This window comes from Amblyomma maculatum, chromosome 5, assembly GCF_055883805.1.
Source record: "Amblyomma maculatum isolate TAMU_Amacu chromosome 5, ASM5588380v1, whole genome shotgun sequence".
Taxonomy (NCBI): Eukaryota; Metazoa; Arthropoda; class Arachnida; order Ixodida; family Ixodidae; genus Amblyomma; species Amblyomma maculatum.
This window is the reverse complement of record NC_139348.1, coordinates 12,708,632-12,721,041: the sequence shown is the minus strand read 5'-3', so window position 1 is coordinate 12,721,041 and position 12,410 is coordinate 12,708,632. Positions and strand designations below refer to the sequence as shown.

Below are 12,410 nucleotides of genomic sequence, written 5' to 3'. Positions count from 1 at the left end.
CTCGGCCACACGCAGCTAATGCTTTCGTTCAATATTTGGTTCAGCAGCATTGAAGCCTTGCAATTTTTTTATTTGGTCACACCTGCACATGCCTAATGTTAGCATCTTAAATCAGTGTACACTGCAGTCGCACCCTCTGCTTTGTGATGGGCTCCTGTATTAATAGATTCCCAAGGTAGCACAACATTCACAAAGATGGTTTCCTTTTTAGATCTCTCCATGTTCACATGCAGCACAAGAAATGTACAGCTCATGCAGTGGGGCTCTCCTTGCTCCCATGCTCTGCCTCCAAGCTGCGTGCCACAAAGTTCCAGTACTCATGCCGGATCACATCCTGCTCTCGTGCCAGCGTCTGGCACAGCTCCACTGCACGCTCCAGTAGCTTGGGCTCGGCCCCGAGCTGTTCAGCCAGCGAGTCGACCAGGAAAGCCAGCAGGTAGGCCACACGGCAGTTCTCCGCATACAGGGCCTCGCAGAAGTCCCGAACCTCAGGCCGTTCACCACCGCCTGCTGCGTCAATCACACCACGCAGGTAGTTCCAGGGGCTCTCGTTGTGTGGGGCACGGCGGATGCACTCCATGGTGTAGGCACACTCTCGCTGCACCATGTCCTCCGTGAAGCCCACCTGGAGAGAGATATACGATCATCATCATCACACCAGCTATGTCCACAGCAGGACAATAATCTCTATGGTGACCAGCACTAAACCCAATCCCGCAGTAACTATAACCAACGCCTGTACAACTCCAGTGTTGTAGTCTTTCCATTGTGAATGCAACCCTTTTGGCCAGTAACCATGCCCCGAATGACCCAAACTATATTTCTTCAATCTAGCCAAATCCTCCCAAACCCCTTAAGCTCATCCACCCGTCTGCTCTGTGAAGACGTTCTCAGAACTCTGACAGAGCGGAATCCAATGGATAAACAGACTGCCATTACTAATCAACTTTGAAGGACTGAAAGAAAAATTCACAATGGCTTACATGATCAGCAAGAATGATCAGCACACGCAGCCATCTCCAAGGGACCAAGGAAGGCATAAAGCTGGCTACACTTGTTCCTAGGAACTTTCTGTGAGGACTACACCTTCTCCTTTAAGGACCTTTAGCAATGCACCATGCACAGCAAACAGGCGCTGCAATCTTTATGGGTATGTATGCATGCCATACCCCTGCAAGCCATGGTCCCAACTCATAACCACACGTGTTTTGCGGTGTTTTATATATACTCGCCCTTTAAAATGACCTTACAAACTTTTGCAATGAGTTCTATGAGGTTCACCATTGTTCTGCACCAGGCCACATAGGCACCCTGTGAAATCGGAAAACTGCTTTGAGAACATTTGCTTCCATGTATTGCATACCAAGCCTATTTTTTGCCCGCAGCATGCTGCGGTGTCGGGGAGTGTCCTCTTTGTTCGTACAAATTAGTGGCTTTCCAGGTTTCAAGAATGCCTATGGTATTTCCCCTAATGCCCATGTTTTTCTCAAATATTTCAAGGGTGGCACACCTATAGGTTTGCAAAGATGGGCTAGCATTTTATAACATAATTTGTCTGGCAGTACCATACTGCCTACTTGCTGGAAGAAAGGACTATTAATTCCCTGAAGCATTATGCATTATGCAGAAAGACGTGTACTGTCTTCCAGTGCTTAGCTACATGAAATGCAATAAATAAATACCACGGAATGTCAGCTGCCATTCTGTTTGAAAGCCTTTTTTTCCATGTGGCTTGTGTGGATGACATCATCATCATCAGTCTGACTATACTCACTGCAAGGCAAAGACCTCTTCCATATTCCCCCAATTAACCCGGTCCTGTGCGAGCTGCATCCACTTGACCCCAGCAAACTTCTTAACCTCATCCGCCCACCTAACTTTCTGCCGCCCCATGCTACACTTTCCTCCCCTTGGACTCCAGTTTGTTACCCTAAGCGACCATCGGTTATCCTCTCTCCGCACTGCATGTGATGCCCATGCCCATTTCTTCTTCTTGATTTCCACTAGAGTGTCAGTAACTTGAGTTATTTCTCTGACCCGCTCTGCACACTTCCTATCTCTTAATATCACCACTACCATTTTTCGTTCCATAGCCCTCTGTGTTGTCCTCAACTTAAGTAGAACCCTCTTGGTTAGACTCCACATTTCAGGCCCATAGGTGAGTACAAGACATAACTGTGCCAGAATGTGTGTTGTGTTGTATTTTATGGCACACAAGCAACTGATGCAAAAGAGAAAATAGAAGATCTATATACATTGTTCGAAAACTTTCCTTCCTTTAGGAAACTAAAAACATACGTTAGGTCTATGATTGCCCTTCCTCGTAAAAGTAATTTGGGGTGGAAAGGGATGGCATGATTGGAAAAAATCAGTAAAATGCTTTCTCCGCAGCATCTTGAGTTTTGGGCATGTAATTAATGTGTAATGTAATGTGGTAGATTTTCAGCATCTCTTGCATTCTTCATATGAGAGTTTACGTTTGATCAGTAAACAATCGTGTGTGTCTCAATGCAAAGTCAGCATACTGTCACTCGCATAAAACGTTGCTCATGTGCGTTCAATTCTCATTCTCTTCCTATAGCTTTTATGAAATGTAATTCATTATTTTCATGGTTATTCCATCTCATATACCATACCACCATTTACCCTTCTGTATTGACATCATGCAGTCTTTATGTGACATGTTTACTTTCTCAATCATTTTGGTGCAAGCTTGGGTAGTGCACGTGTCTGCTCTCTCAATGCCGTCAATGCCTATGCGACTTGGGCCCTTACAGAATAATATATGTTGTGGCTTTTTCTATATTGTGTACTAAGTTACCAAATAATGGCATGAAACCATTTTTGAAATTTGAACTATGAGTATGCTCAGTGAATCCGTATAGATAACACTGTTTTCAATCCTTTCATTTATTATTTTTTCTACAGCTATTGGAACAGCACAACATTCTGCTATAAACACTGGTGCACACAGAGGAAGCCTAACTACTTTTTACCAGTTCAGCTACGCAGCCAGCATAAGTATAAGTTTTAGAACTGCCTGTATAAAATTGTGTACAATTACTGTATATTTATTTAGTGTGCAGTACTCCTGTATTGTACGCTCTTTTGTTTAATTGTGTTAGAGTGAAACCGCCTGTGTTTTATGTATGTTTGGTTTCTGTATATTATCCTGCCTGCATTGTAATCTGTTCCTACCTGTTCCTAAAGACTACCATGTTCCCACTCTTGTAATAATCCCAATCGGAATTGACAGGATTCTGAAATAAATAAATAAATAATATAGTTGGGAAATAAATGATAAGGTTGGGGCAGGAGGCTGATGTTTTGCACAATATCAGGCAAAGTGTCCAGAATATGAAGTTAACGGCATATATCTTCGAATCAAATATCAGTGGCTTCACTGACTGTGGTTTATTTTATTTATTTATTTATTATAGGTTCCTGCAGCACCCGAAGGCATTATTGCAGGGGGGGAGATGACAAATAATCTTGCTGGGAAAGCCAGTGGTACAATAAAATACATAAAAATGAAGAAAATAACACGACACAAGTGATAATGTAGAATGAGAAACATGCATCTAAAGGGGGCAACTGCACGACGTACAAAGTGATGAAAACACTCAAAAACAAAGTGATGAAGGAAACACACGCAAGAGAACTGGGCGCCATGTCACACATCCGATAAAAAAACCCGAAATAAATTTTCAGTGCAACACTCAGTGATGCCAGCTGGCAGTCTGTTCCACTCATTGATCGTCAGTGGAAAGAACGAGGTTTTATACACATCTGTCCGGCATTTTATTTCTCGGATTTTCCACTGGTGATCAAGTCTAGATAAAAAGTGAGGTTGAAGTAGGTACCGATCTTTATCAATGCTGAGCTTTTCAAAATAAATGCGATACATGATCTGCAGTCTGAAATGTTTTCTGCGGTGAGCTAATGATTCCCAACCAAGATGATGTTTAACAGACATGACACTAGATGAAAAGTTATAATTGTTAGACACAAATCTGGCAGCATTATTTTGGACGCGTTCGAGCATGTCAGATAAGTAAATAAACTAGGGATCCCATACAGGGCATGCATATTCAAGAATTAGCCTTATGCAAGTGAAATACAGGAGCGGCTTGACATTTGACTGCGCTTTGTTGAAATTACGCTTTAAAAAATTAAACATTCTGCAGGCTGTCGATGTAGTATGCTCAACTTGTCTCGTCCACGTAAGGTTAGATGTGAAATATACGCCGAGATACTACTTATATTCAGAAACTTTTTGCAGGGGAACATTATTTATTGAGTAACAGGTCTGTAGAGGTTACGAGTGAACGAGACAAGTTTGCATTTTGAAATGTTCAAAGACATTTGCCATTTTGAGCACCAGTACTGGATAAAATTTAAGTCTCGCTGAAGTTTTAATGCGTCAGAAGAACTTTCCACAACATGGCAAAGCACACAGTCGTCAGCATATAGCTGAACTTGGCAGGTGAGGTCAAGAACAATATCATTAATAAAAATGAGAAAAAGAAGGGGTCCACGGACAGACCCCTGGGGCACACCTGAGGAGACATTTACGGAATCGGAGTGACAACCATTAATTACGACACGCTGCATGCGGTTCTGGAGATATGAATGAAGCTAGTCGATGACATTGGGATGCAGACCAAGACAACATAACTTATGTAATAATAGCACATGAGGTACAGAATCAAAGGCTTTTTTAAAATCCAGAAATACAACATCAATGAAAATTGCTTGTGCAGGGTTCGTACAGGCTACAAAGAAAAAAATTCAAAGATATTGTTACGTGGAAGATTTACAGTCCCAAAGCTGTCCGCACAACTACCGTTGATGAGGGCACCGATTTCACAACACTCAGCGTCGTCGTCTTCTCGGAGTCTGTTGCACTTCATCCTTATCACGGACAGCGAATACAGCTATGTAACACTAACCCCCCCCCCCCCCGCGGGGAAAAGCACAGTACCGGTGCGGTCTATGTTAGCGATAGAATGTTGATAATAGGGCTTTATACGGGACACATGCACTATTTCGGAGGTTAAAGCTGTGGATGGGGACTTCGGAGCCACAGATTCAACTTCGTAGGTGACGTCGGTCATGGGGCGCAAAACACAGTAAGACCAGTGTAACGGGGCAAAAGTTTTTCACACAAGCCCACTCGACGGCACGGGAGCCACAGCAAAACGAGAGACCCAGGAGTGTAGTGGACATCACGGTGGCGGCTGTCGTACCGGATCTTGGGATGCAAGGAGCCTGGCATGAGCTATCCGGCGGGCATCATGAGCGCAGGTGACGGCATCACTGGTGTAAGTACTGGTGGCGTCTGCCGCGGGTAGAGAAGTGTCGAAGGGTAGTAACGGGTGTCGGCCAAATAATAAATAAAATGCGGAGTATCCAGCGGTAGAATGGACAGATGAATTGTAGGCGAATATGACAAAGGGGAGATGAACGTCCCAATCTCGATGGTCGTCAGACACATACATGGCCAGCATGTCTGTGAGGGTACGGTTTAGACGTTCCGTGAGGCCGTTGGTCTGGGGGTGATATGCGGTGGTGAATTTGTGGCGGACAGAGCACGAACGGAAAATTTCGTCAACCACTCGCGACAGGAAACAGCGGCCACGCTCCGTTAGTAGTTCACGAGGAGCACCATGATGAAGAATTACGTTTTCTAGAAGGAAGTCAGCGACGTCTGTGGCGCAGCTGGTCGGGATGGCTCGGGTAATAGCGTACCAAGTAGCGTAATCGGTGGCGACGGCGATCCATTTGTTCCCCGTGGTGGAAACTGGAAAGGTGCCAAGGAGGTCAACGCCTATACGGGAAAACGGGTCAGTTGGTATGGGTATCGGCTGCATATGACCTGAAGGCAAAATTGTGGGCTTCTTCCGACGCTGACACAGTTCACATGCGGCAATATACTGCTGGACAGAGCGGTAGAGCTCCGGCCAGTAGAAACGTCAGCGCAGGCTGTCGTATGTGCGAGAGACACCCATGTGGCCAGCCGTGGGCGCATCATGGAACTGTTTAAGGATGGTGGAACGCAGGTGTTGGAGAACGACGAGCAATAGGTCTGTGCCATCTGGTCGCATATTACGTCAGTATAGGGTGTTCTCGTGGAGCACAAATAAGGTGAGAGATGGGTCAGGGCGGTCGGAGGTAAGACGGAGGATAATGGAATGCAGACAAAGATCTAAGTGCTGTTCCTTGGCAATGTTAGCAAAGGCGGAGACAGACAAGACACATGCAGCATCGTCAGAGTGTGTAGGACTAGGGGAGTCGACGGGATGACGTGACAGTCTGCATCTTGGTGAAGCCGGCCGGACTTGTAGACGACGGAAAAGGTGTATTCTTGTAATCGTAGCGCCCAGCGCCCCAAACGGCCAGTAGGATCTTTGAGAGAGGAAAGCCAGCACAAGGCATGATGGTCTGTTATCACAGTAAAATGGTGGCCAAACAAATAAGGGCGGAATTTCGTAATAGCCCAGACAAGCGCCAGGCACTCTCGCTCTGTAATAGAATAATTTTGTTCGGGTGTTGAGAGGAGGCAGCTGGCATACGCAATCACCCTTGTACGACCGTGTTGTCGCTGAGCGAGTATAGCTCCTATTCCATGGCCACTTGCGTCGGTACGGAGTTCAGTATTGGCGGAAGGGTTGAAGTGGGCCAAGACTGGTGGAGTAGTTAGAGCAGCAATAAGCTCTGAAAAAGCTGCAACTTGTTCAGGCTCCCAATAGAATGAAGTCTTTCTTGAGGAGTTGGGTGAGCGGACGAGCAAGGACTGCGAAGTTCGGGACGAATCGTCGGAAATAGGAACATAGGCCAATAAAACTTTGGACATCGCTGGATGAACGCGGAGTGGGAAAATCTCTGATGGCACGTATCTTGTCAGGGTCAGGCTGAACACCGGAAGCATTAACCAAGTGACCAAGCACTTTGATTTCCCGATGGCCGAAACTGCGTTTCTTTGAGTTCAGTTGAAGGCCGGCGCGGCGGAATAGCTCGAGAATGGTAGAAAGGCGAGAGAGGTGGCGGTCAAAAGTGGACGAGAAAACAATGACGTCGTCTAAGTAACAAGGACAAGTCGTCCACTTGAAGCTGCACAGCAATGAGTCCATCATCCGTTCGAAAGTTGCAGGGGCGTTACATAGGCCAAAAGGCATGACTTTGAATTGATAAAGGCCGTCAGGGGTGATGAACGCTGTTTTTTCACGCGTCTCTCTCGTCGACAGAAATCTGCCAGTAGCCGGAACGAAGGTCGATGGATGAAAAGTAGCTGGCTCCATGCAAACTACCAAGCGCGTCGTCGAGACGCGGAAGAGGATATACATCTTTTTTGGTTATCTTATTCAAATGACGGTAGTCAACGCAGAATCTCCAACTGTTATCCTTCTTCTTGACCAACACGACAGGGGATGCCCAGGGGCTACTTGAAGGCTTGATTATGTCGTTCGCTATCTTTTCGACCTCCTTTAGAATGACGCGTCGCTCGGCAAGCGAAACACGATAGGGCCGCCTGTGAATAAAACTGGCGTCACCGGTGTCAATGCGGTGGGTGACAACTGTCGTTTGACCCAATGGGCGGGTACCGAAGTCGAAAAGGTCACTGTAGGTAAACAAAAGCTTGTGTAACTCAGCGGCGAATTCAGGTTGCAGATCAGCTGCAATCATGCTGTTAAGCGGATCAGGGCGCGATGTGGACGACGAGGGGTTGTTGGCAGGGACGGCAGTTGTATGATCTGCAGACAGAGCTGAAATGGCACAATCGGTAATCGGGGACAGCGCAGCTAATGAAATTCCCTCGGGCAGAACTTGAGTTGAAAAGCTGAAGTTAAAGGGGTCATGCAATGCCTACAATGGGGTAAAGCAAATCGGTCGAGAGATATTTACTCCCTCACAGGTCAATTCACCGCAAGAATTTTTTAGCTAGCTTCATTACCAGCAGAAATATCGGCTATTAAAAATGGCGCTCCTCCTCGCTTCCCTCAACTCAACACTCGAAGACACCAGAAAAAAACGAAGAAAACAGCTCGGGAACTCCGCCCCGCTAGCCCTGCCCACGAAGCGTCATCGGGTGACGCTCGGTTCTCAGACTTCCGGTCATCGCACCTGCTTTCCCCGAGCTTCGCCCATGGTCTCTGCCTTTCCTGTCCCGTCTGCGTTTGCATGGCTTTCAACCTTGTCTGCTGTCTTCCTTGACCGCCGGTTTCTTCAGTTTCTTGACCTCTCTGAATTGTGTGCGACAGCAGCCCAAACGACTCGGGTCGTTCGCGAGCGCATACCTGCAGGTGGGAAGCTGTCCACACATACCGGCGGCCGCCGCCGAGGGAGCACTTTCCTTCATATCCCTGTCCCATCCAGCGCAAATTAGCGTGCACTCTTGCCGAGCACGGCTTTCTACAAGACCGCTTTCTTCTCTCGTGCTGCCTGGGTCAGTCTCTTCGATACTGTCTTCTGCGGTTTGACCAACGGCGGCCGGTGACCACTCGCGGAGTTGACGCGATAGCATCGACTCTGCATGGATGCTAGCAGACGATCGAGGGTGCGAGTTGCCCGCGTGCAAACATATGTCGTCGTCGCTTTTAGTCCGGAGCTGCTTTCATTATGGTCGGCGAGAGGCATTTCTTGTGCATAACGAATGGAATGTATACGCGTACGTATCACCGACGAGAGCACGGACTGATGATCGCTACAGAGTTTGGATATCGGATGACTAGGTGAGCACGAATTATTCATCCGCGAATCTTAAACTTGAGATTAACAAAAATAATAGCGTGTTGTTTTTTCTTTTTTTTTGGACGTCCTTTCGCACATCGTTTAGGAAGTGCCAATGCGTAGCGTGCATGCGTGTTTATCTCATGTATACGCATCGTCCGAGCCAGAATCGACGGCACAAAACAGCAAGCAGCTCGGCATATTCAGTTCGACAGCGCAGGTTGTCACTGATTTTCGCAGCAACACGCAAGAATCACGCACATGAGCATGCGAGCGGCTACGCTAGAGATGCAGCGAAGCGGGCGATTCCAAAACGCCGTCCGCCGTGGCTGCGATGCAAAAGAAACAAGGCCTAGCGACGAGCAGGGAGCAGCGCACGACCGAAGTGCCGTCGGCCGCAGCACCCACACCTGGCGGCATCGGGTGCTGCACTTGCGCTGCTTACGCAGTGCGAATTTGTGTACTTTTGCGATGAAGCTGAGGGTAGACCTTTTTTTTTTGACGCTCGTTCCATTCAATTATCAACATGCCGCACAAATGGTCGATGCGGCAAAGACGAGACGGGACACGGGACTACAGTACGCTGCTGCGCCATCGGTCGGTACATGAAGCTTGATGCTGCCTATTAATTCGGTAAGGTGTTAAATCGGACCAGCTGGGGTTCGTTTCGCACTCCTGCAGCGCACGCACTTTCAGTCGGAGGACGCCACCACCTTTTCGGTTAACCGAAGCGCCAAGCTTGGATTCACGCATGCATTGCACATGTCATTGCAGCACTCGAGCAGACGACTTTCGCAGCTACCGAAAGTGTGTCCGTGACGTAGTGGCCGTCGCGGCTGCAGCCAATGGCAGCCTGTCGTGGCCTGTCACTCTGTGACTTGTGACGTAGGTAATCACGACAGAATAGTCCTGAATCTCGCCGCCACGCGGAAATGGCGCAGCCCGCGAATTTCAAAAAACGCTGTTTTTAAAAATGAATAATAAATCGCTGGATTTTTTCCGAAGAGTTTTACTTTGGAAGATTGCTCGGAAGCATTTATTCTACACATTGAAAACGTTTGTCAGTGACCTTTCTAGCCGTTCCATGCCCCCTTTAAGGACAGGGAGAGTGGTGCGGTTCTGGGAGATGTGCACAATTAGATGAGGAAGGGTGATGTGCCGCTGCAGCATGACATCAGTAATGGGACAAGCGAGATAATCGCCATCTGGGACGGGTGGAAATGGCGACATAGGAATGTAAACGGCAGTTTCAGGAGGAAGGCGGCTAAACTGTGCTGATCGAAGGCAGGGTAGGAGGGGTCTTCAGAGCAGAGCGGAAGGTCCAAGCGAAGTAGGCCGCTAGAGCAGTCAATAAGGGCAGAGTGGGCTGTTAAGAAGTCAATGTCAAGGATAACGTCGTGGGGGCATTCTTGTAGGACGGTGAACAACACTGGGGCATGACGGTCAGCAATTGTAACTCGCGCCGTACACATGTCAACCACGGCAGCAGGGCTGCCATTGGCGACGCGAACTGTGGACGAGATGGCTGGCGTAAGGACTTTCTTGAGGCGACGGCGAAATGAGGAGCTGAGAACGGACAGTTGGGCGCTTTTATCAATTAGAGCAGAAACGGGAACTCCATCCACAAGGACGTCGATACGGTTATTTTGTAGGGCAGGGGTCAACAGAAGTTTTTCGGTCCGGGTCATAAATGCAGCGTCACCTCCGGGAGCTGCATTGGCTAGTTTTCCGGTACGCGGCCAGAATAGGACGGTGGCGAACTGCGGCGTGGAAGAGAACGCGAACATTGTGCTTGCGGGGATGGTGAACGGTTGGCAGCATGGACAGTGGAACGGGGTCAGCACGGATCTGGTCGGGGCGAGGTGGGGAATAGCGAGGGGCATAGTCTCCGCGGCGGTCGACGTAGGTGTACTGACGAGATGGCGTGTATCAGCGACTACGGCAGTGGCGGGAAATGTGGCCAAAGCGAGAACAAGTAAAACAGATGGGGCGATTGTCGTGGGTATGCCATTCATTTGGGTTGTGGTAACGATATCGGGGCGAGAAACCGGCGTTGGTTGAGGCGGCAGCAATTACTGGAGGGGCAGGTCCTGAATCCATGGTGTCGGTGGTGCTGGTAGAAGGGAGGCCATATTCGCAACCTCTTGGCGAACAACAGCCTTAATAAGTGATATAGTAGCCAGGGTGTTGTCGGGTGTATGCGACAGCGAGGCCGCGGGAGTCATTGCCTCAAGCTCTTGGCGGACAATGCGTGTCAAAGTGCTGTCGTTAGCAGGCGGTCAAGGAGTCGGGATATCGATACAAGAGGAGCTAGCAGCTGTGTTCGGCAGCCGGTTGAAACGGTGAGATATGTGCCTCTGTTTCGCCTGCTCGAAACGTCGGCACACCTGCAGCAGAGTCCACGGTGGAGCAATCCCTGCACAACAGGAGGTTGAAGGCATCGTCGGCAATGCCTTTTACTATATGGCCGACTTTATCCTCCTCAGGCATGCCTTGGTTGACTTTGCGGCATAGAGACAGGACATCTTGGATGTAAGTGAGGTAAGACTCCGTAGATGTTTGGGTGCGAGAGGCGAGCGCTTTTTTGGCGGCAATGTGGCGGCCAATAGGCTTTCCGAATAGGTCGTGCAGCTTCTGTTTGCAAATATCCCAAGATGTTAGCTCGTCTTCGTGGGTTTCAAACCGCACCCGCGCGGTCCCAGCCAAGTAAAATATTACATTCGCGAGCATGAGAGTGGCATCCCACCTGTGGTGCTTGCTCACGCGCTCGTATAGGGCTAGCCAGTCGTCTACATCGATGTCGTCGGTCCCGCAGCAGGTTCCGGGGTCACGGGGGTGGGCCATTACAACAGCAGGTGCGGCGGCTGTAGAGGTAGAGGAGTCTGTAGTCATTGTGGTGGTTCCGATGTGGCGGCCGCTGCGGAGATCCAGCTTGTGACAGGGGATCGAATAGATTCACCTCCATCAAGAGGTGTTACGTGGAAGATTTACAGTCCCAAAGCTGTCCGCACAACTAACGCTGATGAGGGCACCGATTTCACAACACTCAGCGTCGTCGTCTTCTCGGAGTCTGTTGCACTTCATCCTCATCACGGACAGCGAATACAGCTAAGTAACAATATTCAAGAACTTTGAAGGCCCTTCTGGAGGTTTTTCAAGGACCTACAATGCAGCCCAATTAATTTTCAGACACAACATCTTATTTATTTCACTCGATGGCCAAGACATGCCAAGAAAAGTTCAAGGGACTTCCTGAAGCTTTACACTCATCTGCTGATGCAGTCGTCACTCATTGCTGCTTCGAGGATCTTCCTTTGTTTGTTCAGGCTGTCAAGCTGGTCCTCAGCACAGCGCTTTTTCGACTGCTTTAACACTTTCTTATTCCTGCCTCTTCTGGGCTTCCAAGTACCGTATTTTCCGGTGTATAAGACGAAACTGTTTAAAAAACATTTTGCTAGTGCGTCTTATATGCGCTTTTTTTTTCCGTTTTAAATGCCAGAAGATGTCAACATCCGTACTTCTCGTCCACTCACACTGCCAAGACAAGCCAGAACAAGCCGACTCACTTTTCCATAGCCACATCAGCCACATTTCCATTTCCACAGTCGCCATTTGCAACTTTGTTACTGCGTGTGTGTTTTCGACTTCCTGCGTGTACTGCACCTGTCTCCGCTACAGCA

At 48.4% G+C, this 12,410-nt stretch overlaps 1 protein-coding gene across 1 annotated transcript in view; it reads right to left on the bottom strand.

The window, feature by feature from the left end:
- Positions 1 to 19: 19 nt before the first annotated feature.
- Fnta (farnesyl transferase alpha) overlaps positions 20 to 12,410 on the bottom strand; it is a 34,261-nt gene continuing 21,870 nt past the window's right edge. The window contains exon 3 of the mRNA XM_084603529.1: positions 20 to 625. Within this exon, the coding sequence (XP_084459655.1) occupies positions 251 to 625 (375 nt within the window). The 3' untranslated portion in view covers positions 20 to 250. The remainder of the gene's footprint in view (positions 626 to 12,410) is intronic.